At 52.7% G+C, this 21576-nt stretch overlaps 1 protein-coding gene and 1 long non-coding RNA gene across 2 annotated transcripts; both read right to left on the reverse strand.

Annotated features, from left to right (window-relative positions):
* Nucleotides 1-1243: 1243 nt before the first annotated feature.
* MPO (myeloperoxidase) lies at nt 1244-11255 on the reverse strand. Its single transcript, XM_045773430.2, has 14 exons — nt 11101-11255; nt 10888-10965; nt 10671-10764; nt 10180-10355; nt 9841-9964; nt 9625-9754; nt 9316-9522; nt 8223-8541; nt 5847-6007; nt 4430-4685; nt 3792-3962; nt 2951-3188; nt 1992-2206; nt 1244-1337 (listed from the first exon to the last, which is right to left on the reverse strand). The coding sequence occupies exons 2-13, from the start codon at nt 10961-10963 to the stop codon at nt 1999-2001; spliced, it is 2160 nt and encodes a 719-aa protein (XP_045629386.1). The 5' UTR covers nt 10964-10965; nt 11101-11255; the 3' UTR covers nt 1244-1337; nt 1992-1998.
* A 1562-nt stretch (nt 11256-12817) lies between these two features.
* On the reverse strand, nt 12818-20954 carry LOC123777006 (uncharacterized). Its single transcript, XR_015721329.1, has 4 exons — nt 20718-20954; nt 15687-15780; nt 15387-15506; nt 12818-14996 (listed from the first exon to the last, which is right to left on the reverse strand). It is a non-coding gene; the product is annotated as an uncharacterized LOC123777006 (long non-coding RNA).
* Nucleotides 20955-21576: the final 622 nt, after the last annotated feature.

Consider the following 21576-nt stretch of genomic DNA (forward strand, 5'->3'; position numbering starts at 1 on the left):
GTGAGAAGGTATGGTGTGGTGAGATTTCAGAGTTCTCAGAAAAAAGGAAGAGGCAAGGGGCTCCTGGGGAAAGAAACAATAGCCATAGAGGGAGGCAAGGGAGAGAGTTTGGGGTGTGTCAAGGAATCAAACAGGGAGGACGTCCAAGCCTGGATTCTCCTACAGCTAAAGTTGATTTCCCCTCCAGAAACCCTTCTGGGAGCTACCCTCTTCTTCAAGGGCAGTCATTGGAGGCTGTGAGACCTCTGAAGGGGCATCTCCAGAACATTCCTTGCACTGCTACCCAATACATATTCATGTGTTCTTTTAAAATGACCCTCCGGGTAAGGTCGACCTAGCTGGCATCTCCAGGTCCCCTGACTGGTGGAGTGGGGGTGGGAGGCACTTAGCCATCCTGTGGGAAGAGCCCAGAAGCCCGAAGACCTGGGCTGTCATCCTGGCTGTGGCGCCTGCATCTTCGAGTCTCAGATGAGCCCCGTCGCCTCTTTGGCTACCCTCTCAGCATCAGTGAAATGGAGAGTATTTCTCCTGTTATGGGAGGTCTTAGCGTGGCCTGGGGCTCCTATGGGTACATGAGCCTCGGCGTCCTGCACACCTTCAGGCTCCCAGCTAGCTTTCCCCGCTAGCAAGGTGGGCAGTCTGATATGGGGGTCAAGCTCCAGGCAAGGTTATTTGGGCAATAGTCTCCCACCCTTCCCTCAGCTCTGGCCCTGTCCTCCTGGGCCCAGCCATCTGCTGTCCCTGCTCTCAGAAACCCGCTGCATGAAGCCAGACTGAGGAGTCTGCTGTCTCGAAGGCCACTGAACCGCCGTGCCAGGCTGCAGGGATGCATGATCCAGAGGCCCCTGTCTGCTGGGAAGGACGTAACTTCCCATCACACCTCTGTTCTTCCTCTCCTGCAGGACAGCCTTGTGTCCCCTCCATCTCCCAGTCCCTGACACAGGCCTGACGCAGAGTGAGCGCATAGCAGATGTTTGCCAGAGCAGGAAGGAGCGTAAGGGCTTGGCGACCAGTTTCTATTCTCTGGGGTGGTGTGGGGGGAAGGTGAGGCAGGACTGTCTGCTCGGTTTGACCTGGCCCGGGGGCCCCTAGAACTGCCTGCCTGCCGTGTGTGCACCAAAGGATGACTCCCGGATACCCTCACCACCATTTTGGAGGCACGGACCACACTTGTTCAAATTCAGAAGCCAGAGCAAGCCTCATACTGAGGCCCCAGCCCCTTAACAGACATGAACAGAGCAAAGACCCCATCAGCAGTGCTTTATTATCGTAAGTGTCAGGTACAAACACATGGAACAAAAGGGCCGGTGGGCCCCACTTCCTCTCCAGGTGGGCTCCTGGGAACAAGCAAGAGAACAGCATAAGGAAGCAAAAGGGGAGCCACTGACCAAACCCTGCTCCCCTGACCCCACAGCTCAACCACCACACACAGCCTAACTGCTCGTGGTCATTTCCCCCGGGGGTCACCGGGCCACCTCTACTAACCTGGACACTGTCACATATAAGCTCCCTGGGGGCAGACATGGTGCAAACGGAGCCTCTAAGGAGCCACGACAGCTCTTATTTGCAAAGAAGAAAACTCAAGGTTTTCTCCAGAAAAGTGAGGTTGAGTCATTTGCTCAAGGTCACACGGCTGGAGAGCTGCAGTCAGGATTCGAACCCAGCAAACTGGCTCCGAGCTTGTGCTCCTCACCCGTGCATTCTGCTGTCGTCCGTATACTTACCACTCACATTACAGCAAACACAGGCACGTATACACAGCACACGATACACACCCATGGTCACAGAACGCCCACACGGAGGAAATGCAATTTATTACACCGCGCACAAACACACACACACACACACACACACACACGAATGAATGAATGACTATCTATCTAGTCACTCATTTTCTCGGCCAGAGCAGGGATGCGCTCACCATGGGAAGCAGCCCCCATGGGCCAGCCCAGGCCATGCCCAAGCGTCCCCTCACCAGCACACCCCCTTACCCAGCCTCTAGTCACTGTCCCTCCAGGAGGTCAGGTCCAGCGTGGGGAGTGTGTTACAGCTGACAAAGTCCCGAGGGAACGTGTTGGACATGAAGATGTTGTTCTTGGACACGGTGGTGATGCCCGTGTTGTCGCAGATGATTCGGGGCAGGGAGATCCTGGTCAGCGCCTGCTGCTGCTGCCTACTGAACACGCCCGGGTTCTCCCACCAGAACCTGCGTGGGGACACCCGCAGACTTTGCACCCAGGCTGTCCTTGGCCGGGAGGGCGTCCGCTGGCTCCAGCCGCCCCTGGACGTAAGAGGACCACCACAGACACCCGCTCCACAGCCCAGGGGCTCTGGGCCCTCAGGCAGCCCAGGGGCTTTCACACGGGTGATGCCCTCTCACAGCGCGGAGGACGAGCTGCCCAGTGCCCCGGCTCTGCCCCCACCCTGGCGGCCTCCGAGGCCCCACTCACGCTGCACAGGGAGCTGGGCCCACACTCACTCACGGAGCCCTGTGCCCCGGCCGGGGGCCATGTCCATGGGGGTGCAGAGAACCTCACGGTGGGTTTATAATGGGTCCACCCAGAGAGGGACACCTTTCTCTAGTTTTCCCAAGGGCGCCGTATGGGCTAGGTAAGAACTGGGCATGACAGGTGTGAGGGACACAGTGACATGACACTAGGAGAGCCTTGGGGGCTGTTCAACAGTGAGCCCCCTGAAACTAGAGGAGTAGGTGAGAGTCGCATTTTCTCTGTCTTCCCTCCTTCACAACCAGGGGTCCAGGTCTCTCCTGGCTGCACCCCAACAGGTACAGAGCACACGAGGGATGACCTCGAGGCCCCGGAACACCCTGGAAAATCACAGATCCCTTCCTGCCCCTCACTTCACAGATGGAAGTGGGGGGCCCCCCTCCAGAGGTTGGGGAGTAGGCCTGCAACCACACAGCGGGCCTGAGCCACTCGCCGCGCCTCACCGGTCACCATCGCGGAGCTTCCTGAACTGGGTCCCGATGAGGCAGGCAAGGAGCGGGCCCACGCGGCCGTAGGGCTCCAGGGGCTCGGCCACGCCGCCCATCCAGATGTCAATGTTGTCCGGCGTGCGGTACTGCCGCATCAGCTTGTCCGCCAGGTTCTGGTTCCTCAGCACCGTTGTCAGCTCGCCCACCGTGCTGGGCTGGGGGAGCCCGCAGAAGCGCCTCCAGGCATTGTACCCTGCGGGGTGGGCGGAGCACTGCTGTGGGAGGGTCCCACAGAGCCCCCCTTCCCGGCGCACCATATACCAAGGGACGTGAGGGAGAGGAGGACACAGAGGGGCTTCCCCCAGGCTGTAAGCCCCCAGGGAGCCCTGAACTGAAGGGCCAAGACCCTCTCTCTTTCCTCTGCCCTCCACTGTGAGACAAATCCTCAACCGCCGTAAATGCTACAACTCCAAGAACAGAAACCTCTCGTTGTCCCCTCGAAAAATCTCAGACCCGGGAGGGGTGAGGTGTGGCTAGAAGGTTCAGCCACACCAGCTGTCCCATAATGGAGGCACAGGCTTTGGGGTTAAGCTGATGTGGGTTCAGATTCAAGCGCGATCACTGACGGCCGGAGAACCTGCACAGGTTCCGAAGCTCTTCAAGCCTCAGTTTGCTCATCAGTAGAATGGAAGTGACAAGAATCTGTCCCCCATCAAAGTTCAGGTAAAACAAAGCTGCAACATGAAATGTGATGAGCCAGGTTTCCAGCCCACTTGGGCAGCTGGGGGCCGCTGCAGGGGGCAGGGCCCTAGAGTGGGAGGTGGGGAGGGCACAGGGGGCTCCTGCAGCCCCTCACCTGGGAGGCCGTGGTCCCGGCTGCGCTGCATGTTCAGAGCGGGCAGGTCCAGCCCGATCCTCATGACCTGCTCAAACAACCGCTCCCGGATCTCGTCCACCACGATTTGGTTCTGGCGATTCAGCTTGGCGGGGGTGGCCATGAGGCCCCGCAGGATGGGGTCGATGCCACCTGGGACAAGAGGAGCAAGACTTGGGGAAGGATCTGGCTCAGTACCCAGAGCTAAGACTGGAGTTAGGGAAAAGTCCCAGGTACAGTCAGGGGATTGCAGAAGAGGGCTGGGCCCATGCAGCTCCTGGTGCCAAGGCGACCTCAGGGGGCAGGTCTTTGCTGGGGAATTGAGGTCTCAGGGGATAATGCCATTCAGACTTGCAAGTTGGGGTGCACCCAGCCCCTGGGCTCCTGGGTCACTGAGAATCGTAACACACAAGAAGGAGCCAGCTCCCCACGAGCCATCTGCACCCCACCCTTTATTATTATATACAGAAGCAGTCCGGTGAACTAAGGCTGGACAGTCAGATAGGATCCCCAAAGAGGGAAGGCTGAGGATTTCTCCTGCCCTGGCTCCCTGCAGCCAAGGCCACCCCCCCATGTCCTCAGTGGCCAGCCCGCTGGCTCCTGGCCGAGGTCCCGCTCACCTTCCAGCACTACCCTCCAGGAAGCGAAGAAGACCTTGCTGAGTGGAACGCGGGGGTTGGGCCCCATGGGCTGGTACCGGTCATCCAGGCGGAACATGAAAGGCTGGATGAGGGTGTGGCCATAGCGGAAGGCATTGGTGAAGACGTTGGCGATGCGAGGGTCCACGGAGTCGTTGTAGCACCGGTACCTCGGCAGGTACTTCCTCATGGCCCGCGGTCCCAGCACCAAGGGCAGGTAGTCCCGGTAAGTGATGATCTAAAGAAACGTCGTGCTCAGAGTGGCCTCTCCACTTACCCTCTGTGCAGAGTCTGCCTGCTCCTGGCTTGTGGGGGGGGGGGGACGGGGGGCTCCACTGTCCACAGCCAGGGAGTTGTCTCCCACAGCGCGGGATCTGGGGCTAACAGGGTGGCACGGCTTGCCTGCTGTGTGACCTTGGGCCAGGCATGACCCTCGGTGAGCCCCAGTTACTCAAACGTAAATTTAGGATAATTATGTTGCCCTCTGCCTTAAAGGATTAAATAACAAAGGGCTTCCTTGGTCAGTAGCTCCTTTGCCCTAGAGTTATTCATGCCTTTTTTTCTCCTATCTTATAAGCTCCTGAGAGCAAGGGTTGTATCTCATTTCTCTTGAAATTACTCGGTGCCCAGCAAGCACCTGGCTCACGGTGGGGCTCAATATGCATTTGTGGAGGAGGGGAGGCAAAAAGGAAAAGGGCCACCCTAGATGATTTCCCCCAGGGCAAAGAGAAAGTATAGATTCTAGAGTCTGGAATTTTCTGCAAGGCTTCAATGAATCTCACTGAAGTTCTTGGTGCAAAGCAAAAACTTAGCCTCCACACCTGCAACTCTCTCCCCTCCAGAGTCTAAGAGTATGAAAAAGGTGTGTGTGTGTGTGTGTGTGTGTGTGTGTGTGTGTGTGTGTCTTCTGGAGAGGATGGGGGTGCTGAAGCATCAGAAGCTGGGAGAGAGAACCAGGAACACTTCCCAGGGATAAACAAGGGTGAGGAGATTGGGTGAGCTATGATAGAGCCAAAAGAAGAGATGAGTGGGTCAAGGAGCCAAGAGCCGTGAGGAGATGAGGAAAGGAAAGGAAAGGCATTTACTGACCAGCTACCATGTGCTGGCACTTCAGACCCACCCCTTTAACCCTCCTGAAGCCATTTCCAATGGACAGGAGAGCAGAGGGGGGAGCCAGCCTAGGAAGGAGGGGATGGAAGCCAAGTAACCTTTATCAGGCCCTTAGTATCTGCCAGGTGTTTTCACATAGATCATTTAAACTTTACAGCATCATGGACGCACACCCCGAGGCTCATGGGGGTTAACGTGCCCCAGGTCACACAGCGAGGATGTGGTAGGGCCGTGTTTGGATCCCAAGCCTGCCTGACCCCTGGCATCACCAATGCTCAGGACTGCCTACCTGGACCATGGCTCCCACGATCTTGCGGGCTTCCTGGTAGAGCCTCTCTCCATCCCAGCCGGGGTTCAGGCGCTTGAGCTCCGTGGCCAGCCGGTTGTGCTCCCGCAGAAAGAGTGTGTGCATGGAGGTGAGCTCCGGCATCTCACTTGAGCGGGTGTCCCCTTGGGGAAGCAAAAGCCACTGTCATTCCTAAGATCCCATCAGAAAGGACTTGCTCCACCGAAACTGCCTCCTCAGCCAAGGTCTGAAACCCAGACTTCCTCTCCATCCATCTTTCCACACCGCACTCAGTGTGCGCCTCCTCTAGGAGGTCCTCCCTTGCTGCCCTGGCCCGCCATGGTAACTTCTTCCTCCGCGAAGGGGCACTGCTGGTTGGAGATGGTCATTCAGCAGGCATCAGAGCTGACACGTGACTTGCCACATTCTAGTAGCTGAGACTGGGAGCTCCTTGAGGATGAGGACCAGGGCTTGTGCCTTTTTGTGGCCGGCGCGCCACCCAGCTCACACACAGACATCCGGAGTTTTGCACCGTGCCTGCTATGAGGTGATCCATGAACTGCCTGGTTGACTTAGTCTCTTGATGCAGGGAAGGCCAAAAAGTAGCATGCGTGTTGGCGCTCCCTACTTCCATGCCCACGTCAGACAGCTCATGACCACAGCGCTCTCTCCTGCTCGGACTGGACTCAGCCCCAGAATCCCTCTCAGCACAGGACTCTAGAAAGCCACACCGTCTGATCAGAGTTGCCATCCCCAGCCTTACTACATGCTAATTTGCAGCCTGCTCAGGCTCTGAGAGTCGGGGGGAGGGGGGGGCCTAGGGCACAAGATGTGTATAGTCCACATCTGAGATTGTTCAAAAAAAAAAAACCAAATAACAAAAACCAAAAACCAAGTGAGATCTCTAATCCTCTCGTCCTCCCCACCTCTTCTCTGGAAGGGCCCAGGAGTTAGGGCCAGGCCCTTTTACCAGGACACTGGGTCCAGTCTTTATCAGCTCCAGAAGCTGGTGGGAAAGATTCTCTGAGAGCAGGTTTACTATCCCATGAGGTCACGATGATCCAGGCCCAGGACACGATGCCAGGACGGGGGCGGCCGTAACTGGCTGAGGAGCGCTGCTCTTCCCTCACCAGCCCAGAAAAGTGTGGGCTCTGGTGTGGACCGGAGCTGACCTCGGTTCTCGTCCCCAAGGCCCAGCCAGGGGAGAGACCACCAGGAGCCATCGGGAGGAGAGGCTGGGAGGCCAGATGTGAATGCAGGGGCCTCAGGACCACTCTTGGATTGACATTAAAAAAATATTGGAGGGCTGCCTGACCGCTCAGTTGGTGGGACATATGACTCTTGATTTGGGGGTTGTAAGTTTGGGCCCCAGGTTGGGTGCAGAGATTACTTAAAAATAAAATCTTGGGGCGCCTGGGTGTCCATCAGTTGAGTGTCCAACTCTTGATTTCGGCTCAGGTCATGACCTCAGGCTCCACGCTCAGCTGAGTGCTTCTCCCTCTCCCTCTACCCCTCCCCCTGCGCTCTCTCTCTCAAATAAATAAATAAATCTTTTTAAAAAATTAAATAAAATATTTTTTAAAAAAAGAAAAAGGAAACATTGGAAATTTCTAGGCATGGGCACCATTACTGCCCCAACCATATCCCCAGGGCTGCCAGGTGTTTCAATCTAAAATCGCATCCTCTCTTACGACAGGGAATCAAGATGGCGGGGGGGGGGGTATTCCGGAGCAGTGCCGCCCCATAGAACTTTCCGAATTGATGAAAATGTTGGACATCTGTGCTGCCCTATATGGGAACCACTAGCCTGTGAGGTTACTGAACACTTGAAATGTGGCTAGTGCAGCAGAGGAACTGAATTTTCCATTTAATTTCAATTAATCTGATTTAAATTTAAATGGAAATTGCCACGTGTGGCTGGTGGCTAGCACAGCAGATGACGCAGGTCTAGAGAGTGAGGGTGCCACACTGCTCTCTGTCCCCTTAGTTCCCTGTCCCTGGGGACTCAACCCTCTGCCCAAGTCCAGAGGGAGAAGGAGACATGGCGAAAGGGATGGACAGAGGGACAGTGGTTCCGCAGCCACCCCCGAGTCTCCTTCCTACGTTTGGCTTTTTGGTTTTGGTTAGTTTGGGTTTGGGGTTATTTGTTTGTTTTTGGGTTTGGTTTTTGGCTTTTGGTTTTGGGTTTGTTTGGTTTGTTTGCCTTTCTGGCTCCATCCAGCTTGTCACCGAGGCAACTGGATTAACGTTAAGTTGGTGAGGACAGAGTCTCTCTAAACACAAACCCACGGGCTGCTCACCAACAGGCCCCCTGTGGCCCCAGCGCCGGGCGCCCCCCCCCCCCACCAACACCACCCTAGATTCCCACTCGGGGCCAACCTGCCAGGAAGCAGGGGATGTTTGCTGTGCGGTTGGTGAGGAGGCAGGGGTCATCGTGCAGGGTGTCGAAGGGCAGCAGGGCCCGGCCGTTGTCACTAAAGCGGGTGTTGACGGCCATCAGCCCCAGCCCATTGGTCGTGTTTCGAAGCTTGGCGGCCAGAGGGTCCTCGCTGCCGTACACCATGCTGGCGTCCACGAAGGAGGTGAGCGCGTTGATCTGATTGCGGATGGTGAAGTTGCTGTCTGTGCAGGCTGGCGAGGAGCGGAAGAAGGGGATGCAGTCACGCTGGTTCTTGATGCGGGGGTCATCGGGCGGGATCTGTGACACATAGGGCCGGTTGGCTCTCCTCCTGTCCACCCCCCACCCCAAGGCCTTGATCCCACCTCCAAAGCAGCCTGGAACCCAGGACCCGAGGGGGAGACCCAGACACCGAAACGAGGGCTCTTCAGGATTTCTGGCCTGAGGTTGCACCGGCAGAGTGCCGCTGAGCTTCGAGCTTTGGGGGTGGTGACCAGAACTCTGGAAGGGGGCATGTGCGACACCCTGGAGGAGGGCCAGCCAGTCCTCACCTAAACTTCCTTTCTTTCCTTTTCTCCAGGGTGTCTGCCCTTCCCTCCCCCGGTGTTCTCTGGATGTGGTCTCTAACTCTCAGTTAGCCTCCTCTTGCTTTTCCTTTCCTGATCCCCCCCTTCCCTATCCCTTTCCTGTCTTTCACTCTAGCCCCTGCCTTTCTTTCCTCTCTCTCCCTCTCTGCCATTCTCCTTCCTTTCTCTCCTCCTCTCCCTACTGGGTGTGTGCCCCAACCAAACAGTCCCCTCCAGCCCTGCTGCAACCGATGGCCTAGGTTCTGTGCGATGTGCGCCAGAGGCGGGGGTGGGGAGGGCAGGTGGCGCTCTGTGCGGAGGAAAGGACTAAGCACCCCGGCATCTACACGCGGGGTTTGGAGGGAGGCGGAGGCAAGTGGGTAGGCAGGGCCAGCCTTACTAGTTGCGGGGGAGGGAACTCTGAACACAGCGAGAGCTGGCCTCTTCCAGGAAGGCTTCCCCCTCTCCCCACCCGGCAGGCAGCGGCGGGGCGGGAGGAAGGGAGCACCTGAAGCGGGAAGCAGGGCGGCTGCTGCAGGCAGCTGGTCTCGCAGTTGACACTAGTGACGAAGGAGACCCGGGCGGCCGGCTCCGGGCTCAGGTCGAGGTCGTGGTCGATCAGCTGGCCCCACTGCATGAACAGGAGCGAGCGCTCCTGGTCCGGGGTCAGCTGGTCCGTGGGGAAGCGCACGATGGCGTTGGAGACGGCGCGCGCCTGCGGGACACGGTGCGTCAGGGGCCGCCTGGGGACCCGAGCGCCTCCGGGCCGGGCCTCGCCTCCCGCCCAGCCCCCCACCCCCCGCCGGCCGGCGCTCACCAGGGGCACCGGGAAGCCGCCGCGCTTGACCCCGGGCGTCCAGCCGTAGGGCAGCGAGAAGCCGTCCTCGTACTCGGCGGGCAGCCAGCGCGCAAAGGCGCGGTTGGAGGCCCCCAGTGTGGGGCTGCGCCTGCAGGGGGAGGACACGGCGCTGACGCGAGGTGTCCCCGCGGGGAGCCGCCCGCCCGCCGAAGGGCCGCCCGCAGCCGGCCGCACCTGTTGTTGCAATGGCCGGTGATGGTGCGGTACTTGTCGTTCTCCGGGCACGTCACCCTCACGTCCTGGTAGGCGCAGCCGCTCGACGTGGACAGCAGATTCAGCTGGGCCGGTGTCAGCACGTCTGGGGCCGGGGAAAGCCGGGCGTGGTTGCCGAGTCCCCCCCTCCCCATTTCCTAGCCTAAGCTGGGCAGCCTTGGTTGGGGGCCCAGTCTGAGGACACCGAGAGCAGAGTCCGGGGCTCCCGAGACTCCCCGGAAGAGCAGTGGCGGGGGGTCACTGGGAGATGACCGAGGTCACTAGTGGAGCAGGAGACTGGGGTTGTAGGGGCGACAGTACCAGTAACGTTGAAGGGCCCCGGCCACAGAGGCCGCAGCTTCCCCTCCAGCAGGCTTAGGGCCACGTGCAGGTAGTCAGCAGCCCTCACAGCTGTCCTGGTGGCTGCCACCGGCTGCTTGAAGTAGGACAGGAGTTCCATGGGGCTGGCCAAGCCACTGTGAAGCCGCTGCTTAATGCTGCTTGGAGAAGGGAGGAGTGAGGCCAGAGACAGCGGGGATGGAGACACTCAGCAGAGCCCTAGCCCCAGGCCAGCACACCGGACAGTGCAGACAGACCCACAGATGGGAAGAAGGTCTCTCTTTATAAACAGAGTATGGACCCGGGTGTCCAGACAGAGGCCAGGCCATGGGGAGAGATGGTTTTGAAGATGTTCTGAAACCCAAAGACGCAAAGACTGACAGACAGACAGGGGCTCCATCCCCACCCACGAAGTCCCCATGTCAAGTTCCTTCTCTGAAAGACCTGGGGCAGGGAAGTGCCGGGCACCCCACCTCTCCCGCCGCTCCTTGTAGGCCGTGTCCACTAGTCGCTTGGCTTCCTTCATGCAGGTCAGTACCACTGCGGTCTCCACCTCTTCCAGGACAGCTGCCCAGAACATGGGTCACAAGATCAGAAATGTGCCCCGGAGCCAGGGTGGCCTGCACCGAGCCCTTGGGACGCAGAACCACCCCCCAACATACCACTTCTTCCCTTCTTCTGCATCATTACCTGGACCGGCACCCTGAGAGCACTGGGGCACGGCCAGGACGGCCAGGAGCCCTGCGAGGGCCGGCAGCAGCTTCATCTCTGCAACAAGGCCCCAAGCCCAGTAAGTCCAGAGTGCCCAGTGCCCTTGGGAGAAGAGAGCCCCACCGGCCCTCTCCCCCTGACCCCTCACTCCCACCTTCAGACGCCAGTCCAACCTCAACGGGTCCTACCTACCTCCTCAGGGAAGGGGTCCACAGCGCCCCTCTTTTGCTAACTTCGGTCTCTCAGCCCCCAGGACCTCACCTCCGAAGTTCACCTGGTATTGGCCACAAGGCTCAACTGAATCTAGGCCTTTATGTCCTATGGGCTGAGGGAGGGGGCGTGGCAGACGAAACCCCGCCCCAGGAGACTATATGCTCTCTCCTCGCCCCCTGGGGTTGGGGTGCCCAAAAGGTGGTCCATGGTATGGGAGAGAGGGACAGGAAAGGAGAGACCAGAGCTGTGCCCAGCCTTTGAACTTGGCTTCCCACCCCAGAGCTTCTTAGCTCCCATTGCGCACCTAAACCAGCGCTGCCCCCAGGGGCAGACAATTAACCCCCTCCGAAATTCCGGTTAAACTAAGTATCTGGGGGTCCTTTGAAAGGGACAAAATTCAGGAACAAACAGCCTAAGGAACTGTGGGACATGGAGTGACCCCAGAGGAAGAGGGAATGTGTAAGGGACACCTGGAGTAATGATCAATCAGCCTTGGTGGGGGGCCTGTCCCCCACCCCCACCAGAATGCTGGTCCCTGGCAGTCCCCCTCCCCCATTCTTGGCAAAGGCTAAAGGGACAGGAAATCTGGCAGGAGACCGTTGGGTTTCATAGGAAAGCCTGGGGGCTACAGGCTCAGGACCAAGGTAACTTCCTCTCTCCCTCTCCTCCTCCCCTTTCTTCTGGGCTTGGGGTAGCAGGCTGTCTTCAGCACTCCTGCCATCTGCTCCTGGATTTCAGGAACCAGGACAGAGCAGAGCTGGATGTGGTTAATGGTCAGTTAGGTGACACAGCCCAGGGCCTCTCTGGGACAAGATCAGTGCAGTTAAGAAGACTGGGGTTAACTTTTAGGATCGGTCTGACATAGAAGAGGGGGAGGTGTCTCCCCTAAAGAAGGCTGGCGAAGTAGCTGCCACTCTCAGGCAGGACAGGTACCCGATGACTCATGACTGTGCTTGTCCACCTCCCTGGGCCCTTGTCAGGCTCCCATGATGCTTGGTCTAGCCACGTCTCCCGCTCCAACCACCTGCCCGCCCTCACTCTTGTCTTTTATGCCCGGACCACATCTTGGCTGAAGAACAAGGGCCAGCAACACATCCAGAACACCTTCCGGGTGTGCCCGCAGGTCCTGTCACCAGGGGAGCCCAGGGGAGCCCAGGAGAGAGGAGGCCCTTCTTCTAGCCTTGCTCTCTCCGTGACTTGCTCGGTGTGAACTTGGACAAGTGGCTCCTTGCGAATCAGGTTTTAGAATTTTATACCATTGAAAATACTTTTTTAAGGGCACCTGGGTGGCTCAGTCAGTTAAGCGGCTGCCTTCAGCTCAGGTCATGAGCTCGGGGTCCTGGGATCCAACCCCCATTGGGCTCCCTGCTCAGCGGGGAGTCTGCTTCTCCTCTGCCTCTGACCCAGTCCCCCACTTGTGCTCTCTCTCTCTCAAATAAATAAATGAAAAATTTTTTAAAAAGGGAAAAAAAGAAAACACTTTTTTGATCCTACAAGTAATATATTTCTATTCATGAAAAATTAGAGAACTTAAGAAAAAATAAAAATAAACCAAAATTACTTATAATCAAGTGAGGTCATAGGTAAATTTTTTTCTTTCCAGACTTGTCATTTTTCATACAAATAAGAAGCAGGAAGAAAATAATTTCTCATAACCCCACTACTCATAAATAACCCCGTTTTTTTTTTTTTTTAAGATTTTATTTATTTATTTTGACAGAGACAGCCAGCGAGAGAGGGAACACAAGCAGGGGGAATGGGAGAGGAAGAAGCAGGCTCCCAGCGGAAAAGCCCGATGTGGGACTCGATCCCAGAACGCCAGGATCACGCCCTGAGCCGAAGGCAGACGCTTAACGACTGCGCTACCCAGGCGCCCCATAAATAACCCCGTTTAATCAACTGACACCCTATATGTAGATATAATATGTATTGTAAACGGTGATAAAAACATACTTCAGATATTGCTTTACACCTCATTTTAGTACTTAACAATTTAGCCTGGATGTCTACATTGCATCAATAAATATAGACTTAGTTCATTTATATAGCTGGATAACATTTTGCATTAAGTACTAGGATTTATTCACTAATCCCCTCTTGTTAGATACTTGGTTGTTTCCTATTCTCAGTGTTATAAGCAGTACTGGGGTCAACATCTATGAGGTTAAATCTCTTGTCACATCTTCAATTATTCCCTTAGGCCTGGAGGTAAAATTGCAGCGTACTTAGGTATCGGTATTGTTAAGGCTTGAAGAGAATTGTCAACAACCCAAGTTTAATGTTTCTCTTTTAATAGTTCAATTAAACATATGGTAAGTATTTATAAAATATTTGGAGAACTGTATCTTTTGTAATCCATATAGCAACGACTGTTTTTCTAACAGCTTAATTTATTTTATTTTAAATGTTAACTTCAGTATAATTAACTTACAGTGTTACAGAAGTTTCAGAGGTATAATAGGGTGATTCGGCAATTCTATACATTATTCACTGTATGGGCACTTTTAATCCCCTTCATCTATTCACCCCATCCTCCCACCCACCTCCCCTCGGGTAGCTATCAGTTTGTTCTCTGTATTTAAGAGTTTGGGTTTTTGTTCATCTCTTTTTCTTTGTTCGTTTGTTTTGTTTCTTCAAGTCCACATATGAGTAAAATCATTTGTTTTCCTCCGACTTAATCACTGGGATTATACCTTCTGGGTCCATCAGTATCATTGCAAATGGCAAGATTTTATTTGGGGGCCGCCTAGTGTTCCGTTGTGTATATATTTATCCTTATCCATCCATTGTATATCTTCTTTGTCCGCTCATTTATTGATGGACACTGTGCTTGCTTCCATACTTTGGCTATTGTAAGTAATGCCGCAGTAAAACACAGGGGCGCACTTACAAAATCGCCAAATGGCCTCATGAAGATCGCACCTCACCTTCCATTAGCCATGCATGGGAGCACCCGTTCCCCATTGTCCTTAACAACTCCGACCATTAGTGTCCTTTTACTCTTTCAGGGGGATTGTCAAGGCTCAGGAGGAAAGAGACATTTAATACCAGCCCCTTGCAGCGCAGATGAGAAAGACAGAGCCCAGGGAAGGAAGTGCCTGTGCCAAAGGTGACAGTGTGGACAGTCCAGAATCATCTGGCTGCTCGGTCCCCTGCTTCCCACACCAGCGCTCTTCACCCGAAGGCCTCTGCATACTTAATTGTGATCTTTCTTTCGGGCACTTATGCAACAAGTCTTTCCTGAGCCCTTGTGTGTGCCGCCTCCACCGTGCTGGCCACCGGGCATACCCTGCCGAGCGAAGTGCAGGCCTTGTCCTCAGGGAGCGCGCAGGAGAACACAGAGAAGCAAAGGAGTGGAACAGAAGAGCCTTGTGTAGGGTTCTGTAGGAGCGTCAAAGAGCAGCACTTGGACCACCTGGTACGTAGGAAGGCTTTCTCGAGGAGTTGGTGCTTGAGACTGTCTTGAAGAATGTTGACCAAGCAGGGGCACCTGGGTGGCTCAGTCGGTTAAGCGTCTGCCTTTGGGGCAGGTCATGTTCCCAGAGTCCCGGGATCAAGCCCCGCATCAGGCTCCCTGCTCAGCGGGAAGTCTGCGCCTCTCTCTCCCTCTGCCTCCACACCCCCTGCTTGTTTCTCTCCCTCTCTCTCTCTCTCTGTGTCAAATAAATAAATAAAATCTTTTAAAAGAAGAAGAAGAATTTGACCAAGTAGACACAGGGAGGAAGAGCATTCTGGGCCCAGAGAACGACATAGCGAAGGCCTTGACACGAGTGGGCTTCATTTAGACAGTTCGAACTTGGGGGCAAGGATGAGGCAGATAACACTCTTGCTGACTGTTGAATTCTTGTCCTGAAGCCTCCAGGGAGCCATACGGGCTGTGAAGGGCACAGAGGTACATTTTTAGAAAACTCACTCAGCAGAGGGGAGGGAGCCCTGGGGTGGCAGGCGCAGAGGCTAAAAGCTGGGCAGGAGTCACAGCAGGGATTCAGGGGCAGGGGGTGACAGGCCTGTCCTGCTTTCTCACAGGCGGCAATGAAGCAACGAATGTTTGAAAAGCTGAAGCCTTTTCAGAGAATGCTGTTAAAATGCCCTTCACTCTCTACCCCTGTGGGAGAATTCTCAAGAATTCTCAACAATCCCCAAACCACCTGCCTTTGGCTCAGGGCTGGGGCTGTGGGCTTGCATTCACGTACGGAGGCTTGAGAGGCTCCGTGACTTTATGAAGTTTCCAACCAATTGATAATGACACAGCCGGGATTACTTACTGCAAGGCTGCCCGGTCTGCACCTCTGCGGATCCCTCGGGTAGGCCTTGTCTGTGCGGCCCGGTGTATCTGAGGCTCAGAGGCCTTCTCAGCACGCAGAGTAACCAGAAGGAGAACACGTCTGCCCGAGGAGATATTCCAGGCAAGTCTTGTCCCATCAGTTACCCCTGGGCGCCATCCCGGGGCTGGCCTCTAGAGGGCACTGCTGCCACTGCTACGTCCCCAGACTATAGTCCTTTGAGGGAATGAGCACCCCCCACCACCACCACCCAGCATGCTGCCCTCCCTTCTCCCCGCTTACCTTCCCCAACATCCCCACCCCTAGGGTGAAGTCCAACTGCCTGTGGGATAACGGGCCCTCCGCTACTGCTTGCAAAACAGCTTCTTTCTTCATGCTGTTTAGGAAACAGTTCAGTTGGGATTGCCGCCAGATTTCCTGTGCGTCTGTGGCTGGAGGGAAGGAGGCTTTGGGAGCTTGGGGAGGCGGCGGGGGCGGGGGGGGGGGGATGACGCCTCAGGGGCGGCAATGGCACCTGGCCCAGAAACGTTCTTTCCTTGCTCTTTAAATTTTTAAGAGTTAGTTTTGAATGTCACAGGTAATGCTTGGATATATTTTGAATACAATTAAAATATGGCAAATCCTGCGATCGCTCCCTGTGGGTAACGGGACGGCGCCACGCCCCACTCCAGTCTCGTTCCTCCGCTCCTCGCACAGGCACACCGCTGTCACCCTCGTGTCTGTCCTTCCAGACCTTTTCCTTTCCATTCATTCATATGGATGGATCTGTGGGAAACATTCTCCTGCCTTTATTTTTCCATGAATGATATCACATTGAACATTTTTGTGGGGCGATGTGCTTTTCTCATCAACTACACCTGTCTTGTGCTACCTAGAAAACAGACTCACTTTTTTTTTTAACTTTTAGTTGAGCTATACCTCCCTTATGCAACCATTCCTCTCTTGAAGGAAGCTGACATTTTCCCATGTGTTCACTATTAAAGACAAGGCAGCAAGAGGCGTCTGTACGCACGTACACACACTCACCCAGCTCTCCAGGGTAAAGACTGAGAAGTGCGCCACAGATTTTGTGCATTTAGAATTTTTGATAAATAGATATCACCAACATGTCCTCCAGACGTATCAACATTCTCAAGGGCAAAGATTGGAATCACACTATTGGCCCAATTTTTATTTCTTTAATTAATAGCCAGCCCCTTTTTATTTGTACTAGCTCTTCTGTACATTTCCTGTGTTTGGTGGTGTCCATCTTTCTATCGGATTGTCATTCTTTTTATTGATTTGTAGAAGTTACCATATATTCTGAATAATACTAATCTGTTATGCATATTGTTAATATGTTTCCAGTCCGTTGTTTCTCATTTATGTTTTTTATAGGGTCTTAACTTTTTTAATTTTTATTTTATTTTTTTAGGGAGAGAGAGGAAGGGGCAGAGGGAGAGAGAGAGTCTTAAGCAGGCTCCATGCCCAATGAGGAGCCCAACACAGGGCTCGATCTCACAACTCCGAGATCATGACCTGAGCCAAAATCAAGAGTCAGACGCTTAACCGACTGAGTCACCCCAATATAGGATCTTCATTTTGAAGTGTCAAATTTATCAGTCTTTTCCTTTATGGATTTTCCTTTTCAGACTTATTTAGAATGATCTTCTTTTTCAAGATCATAAACATATGCTCCTGTGTATTTTTCTAATATCTTAATATTTGGGTTTTTCACATGCAGATCACTAAAGCATCTGGAATTTCTGGGTGTGACTAGTGTAAGGGTACAGTGCAATAGTGAGCTACTTTCACTCATTTCCAAATGGGGATCCAATTTTCCCAATGCATTTAGTTGAATAATCTGTTGTTTCTCCACTGAAATGAGATATTAACTTTTCTCACTTACGATAATGTGTTTTTCCCCCAGATAGTCTATTCTACTGATCTACTGGTCTATCAATTCCTGTGCCAATGCCTTATCATTGCAATTACCATAACTTTTTAATATGTTTTGATTTCCATTAAGATAAATTCTCTTTCCTCATTCTCCTTTTTAGAAAAGAATCGTCAACATTCTAACATATTTACTCTTTCTTATGAATTTTTGAATGTCTAGTTCCATGAGAAATCCTATGGAGATTTTTACTGATATTGTATTTAATTTATACGTAAATCTGGTGACAACCAGCATCATTAAGATATTGTCATCCTGGGGTGCTTGGGTGGCTCAGTCGATTAAGCATCAGACTCTTGGTTCCGGCTCAGGTCATGATCTCGGGGTTGTGAGATCCAGCCCCATGTAGGGCTCTCTGCTCAGCACAGAGCCAGCTTGAGATTCTCTCTCCTTCTCCCTCTGCCCCTCCTCCACCTGCGCTCGCTCTCTCGCAGCAGCGAGCAATTCCCAAATTACTCTGAGAGTTTATGTTCTTGAGTAATACAGTATGTCATTTTATTTAATTCTACTTTTACATTCTTCATTGAAATGTTATTGTTTCACCTTCTTGTTAGGTTTGTTCCTAAATACCTTCTTTTTGAAATAGGTATATAAATTTTGTCATTAAGTTTCTCCACAGAACTTGTAATATCTTGTAGTATTCTCTTTCCTTGGGACGACAATTTTAGTAGTCTCCTTTTAGCTCTTAGAATGCAGATTCATAGATCTGAAAAACATTGGACATTTTTAACCTACCATTCTAGAAAGGTTGTACTCTCTGATGAACAAGATTTTTTTTTCAATTTAAGTGAATATTCAAGTTTTTGTTAGTCTCAAATAATAGTTCCCAAATGTGTTTCAGGTAGTGTTGTAAAGGTAAAGACAAATCAAATCATATGATTATACAAATGTTTAATGGTTATTCGATTAGCCCCCTTTATACCTGTGGTTATTGGTGGTGCGAATGGGTTAAGCGTCCAGGAGACAAAGTTCTACAAATATGAAGCACTAAGCTCAGAGTAAAAGAATTCAACAGCATCTTTACCAATCAGATTAGTTAAAATTTAAAAAGGCTGATAAAGCCAGCACCAGTCAGCATGGGAAAAAGTAAGTGCAGATTGGCCCCACGCCATGGGATGGCAACTTGGCAATGTCAGTCAAAATCCGAAATGACTCAGCAATTCTACTTCCAAGAAGACACGTATCCTCCAGATGCATTCTTAGGAAAGCGTAGATACCTGCCCAAGAGTGTTCATTTCAGCTTCATTTGCAACAACCAAAAGACTAGAAACAAGCCAAATGTCCATCAAAAAAAATTGCCGTACTGTAGTACTTGCACATAATGGAGTTTTATGCAGCCTTTAAAACTAATGAGGGCGCTTTATATGGAGCAATATAGAAAGATACGTTGCGGAAAGAAAAGAGCTGGTTCCAGGATGTATACTGCATGACACAGTTCCTGCAAAACACACAGACACACGTGCATACCCCGGGCACATTTAAGTACGCACGGAAATCCCGGAAGCAGGCACAGAAGCCTCTTAACAGTGGTTACCTTTGGGGAATGGAACTGAAAGGGCTTGGAGGGGGGCTGGCGGTTACTTTAAAACCAATGCTCCTCTGTTTGATAGCTTCACAAAGAAAAAAATAATAATTTACTTACAAAAGAACTAATCATCTCTCCCTCCACCTTAACTTCCCAAAGTAGCAAATTTTGATTTGTTTCACATAATCAATGGTTTTGGATTACTTTTGCTTTGGTTTCTTAGTAAGAAGTCAAACACTACCAAAGATTGAAACGATAGCATCGACCCAGGAGGCATTTGGGGGTGAGCGTTCCCCCCCTTCCCCCCCCCCCCCCCGTGGGAGGCTTCAGGAGAGGTCATTTGGCCCAGTACAGAATTCAAGTTCAAATTCCTTTCTCTTCAGCACTAGGAAGATACTGCTCCGTTGTCTTGGACTTAACCATCTAGGACGGTTAAGTTCCGTTACAAGTAGACCCAATTCCTGAAATACGCATCCACCCCTGTCTCAGTCAAAGCAGGATTAACATGAACTGCAGGATCCGTCAGCCACACCTGACCGTGGAGATGTTGCAGAAATGAGACACAAAAGTGAAATTGTTGCAGAGCAGAAAATGGCATGAGCTGGTGAGGGGAGCACAGGCTGGGAAGGGAGAGGGGCGGGGCCAGGCGGCTCCGGCAGAGGGTGGCCTGGGGGAGCTTTCCTCCTCCGCCTGTCCTAGCCCTCACCAGCTCTGTGCCGACCCTATAGTGACAGCAAGGCAGGAGAACAGCCCCTTGAGGCCAGCAAATTTTGTGAAAGGGGACATTACATGATGCTGCTGGACCCTGGCCAGGCTAGGGAGTGGAAACAACAGCTCCTTCCTCCGCCCTGAGGACTAGACTATTATGACCTAAGGGGAAGTCCTTGCTTTGGCAGAAGCACATGGAGATTCCCTAATGAGTAAGGTCCTCGGGGTGAGGACAGGGAGGAAACAGAGTGGATGAGCTCAAATTATAACCCCGGAGTTTCTCTACTCTAGGCTGTAAGTCTCCCATCATATTCCCCCCACCCCAGTGCCCTTATCTGCGCCTTATCCACGCTCCTCGAACTCAACAAGAGGGGCACATGATGGCTGTAGGCTTTCACCCTCCACCCACCTCCCACGCCATGACCAAGTAGAATTTACCCCAGGAAAGTAAGGTTGGTTTAACACTGAAAAATCAACAAAATTTGCCATAACTAAGAAAGAAAAACCATATGATCTCTCATCAGAAGGAGAAAAATCATTCGACAAAATCCAACATCTATTACTGATTATTAAAAACAAAACAAAAACAAAACTCTCTGCAGACTCAGAGTAGAAGAGAACTTCCTCAAGCCTGATAAAGGGGATCTACAAAAAAAGAAAAAAATATGTCACTAACATCATCATTCGTGGTGAAAGACTGAATGTTTGTCCCTAAGACCGGGAACATGGCAAGTTGTGTCCGCTCCTGCAAATTCTATTTCGCACTGTCCTGGAGCTTCTATCCAGGGTAGTGGGGGGAAAATTAAAAGCATCAAAATTTGAAAGGACAAAGTAAAACCGTCTTTGCTTGTATACAGTATGATCACGTGTGTAGAAAATTCTGAAGAACCTACCAAAAAAGCTCCTAGAACTAAGAAGTGAGTTTGGTGAGGTTGCAAGCAGACAAGGCCAGAATATGAAAATCAGTTGTGTTTCTATATACTAACAACAGAGAATCCGAAATTAAAATTTTAAATGACAATGCCATTTATAATAGCATCAAAAATATGAAATAATTAGGGATAAGTCGGACAGAGATGTGCGAAATCTACAAACAAAACTTTACTGAGAGACACTGAAGACCCAGAGAAATGGAGAGACGTACTTTGTTCGTAGGTCAGAAGACTCAGTGTTGTTCACATCGTCCCAATCGATCTGTTTGTTGAGTCGCGCTTGTGTCCTGGCCTTAGTAGCTGAGAGTCCCTCCCAGACAGAGTGGGTGAGGCCGCTGGTAAGCGGGAGGGCTTTGGCAGGAGAGGGAGGGGGCACAAGGCGCCATACTTCGGTGGCCCCTCCCCTGGGCAGTGACTCTTCTTTCTGCCAGGGATTGCCAACCACCCAGAACACCACCTGGCCTCTGACCCACACTGCCCCTCCCACTGTTCTGTCTAAATACAGACACCCTCACCTTTGCCCTTGGGCCCCTGGGGGGGGGAGAATGTGCAACAGTCCATCGAACCTGGTTGCTCCCTGCTTGGAATCTGGGCTAATCAAGCTGTCAGCAGAGCCTGGGGTTTCTGCTGCTCTGTCTGCACCGCCTCTGGGCACGGAGCAACGTGCAGGACTCCCACACACACCCTGCTTTGAGGTTTCTGTTTCCCGTCCTCTCTGGACTCCTGCTGTTCTAGTCTACTAAGAGCCCCCCTTCTGCTCTCAAGCAGAACTATATGGTTTGCTCGCTTATCCCATTGGTTTTTCTTACCTCTCCTGTTGCTATGAATTTAGCACAGGAAAGTCAACATGGCAGGATTTGTGCAGTGCACTGCCCTGAAACCCGTGCCTTCTCTTGGGTTTCCCGTCCCCTGGCCAGGTCTTGATCTCCCACCAGGAACCCTGCCTCAACTCCACATACCTGGCCCTGCCACCAGGCACTCGGGAAGCTGCCAAACCATTTTCTTCAGAAAAGAAACTCAAGAGTTGCTTGGTCTTCTTGACGTTGGTTGGTTTTGCCCCAGTCGCCCTCA

This window comes from Ursus americanus, chromosome 23, assembly GCF_024610735.1.
Source record: "Ursus americanus isolate L20-20 chromosome 23, mUrsAme1.1.p, whole genome shotgun sequence".
NCBI classification, from domain to species: Eukaryota; Metazoa; Chordata; class Mammalia; order Carnivora; family Ursidae; genus Ursus; species Ursus americanus.

Excerpts from the sequence above, each read along its gene's own strand:
- MPO (XM_045773430.2), bottom strand. The coding sequence starts at position 10,963 with ATGAAGCTGCTGCCGGCCCTCGCAGGGCTCCTGGCCGTCCTGGCCGTG. Across the intron at positions 10,356-10,670 it reads TACAAGGAGCGGCGGGAGAG|CATTAAGCAGCGGCTTCACA; the intron begins GTGGGGTGCCCG and ends TTCTCCAAGCAG. Across the intron at positions 3,189-3,791 it reads CCGGGACCACGGCCTCCCAG|GGTACAATGCCTGGAGGCGC; the intron begins GTGAGGGGCTGC and ends CCCACCCCGCAG.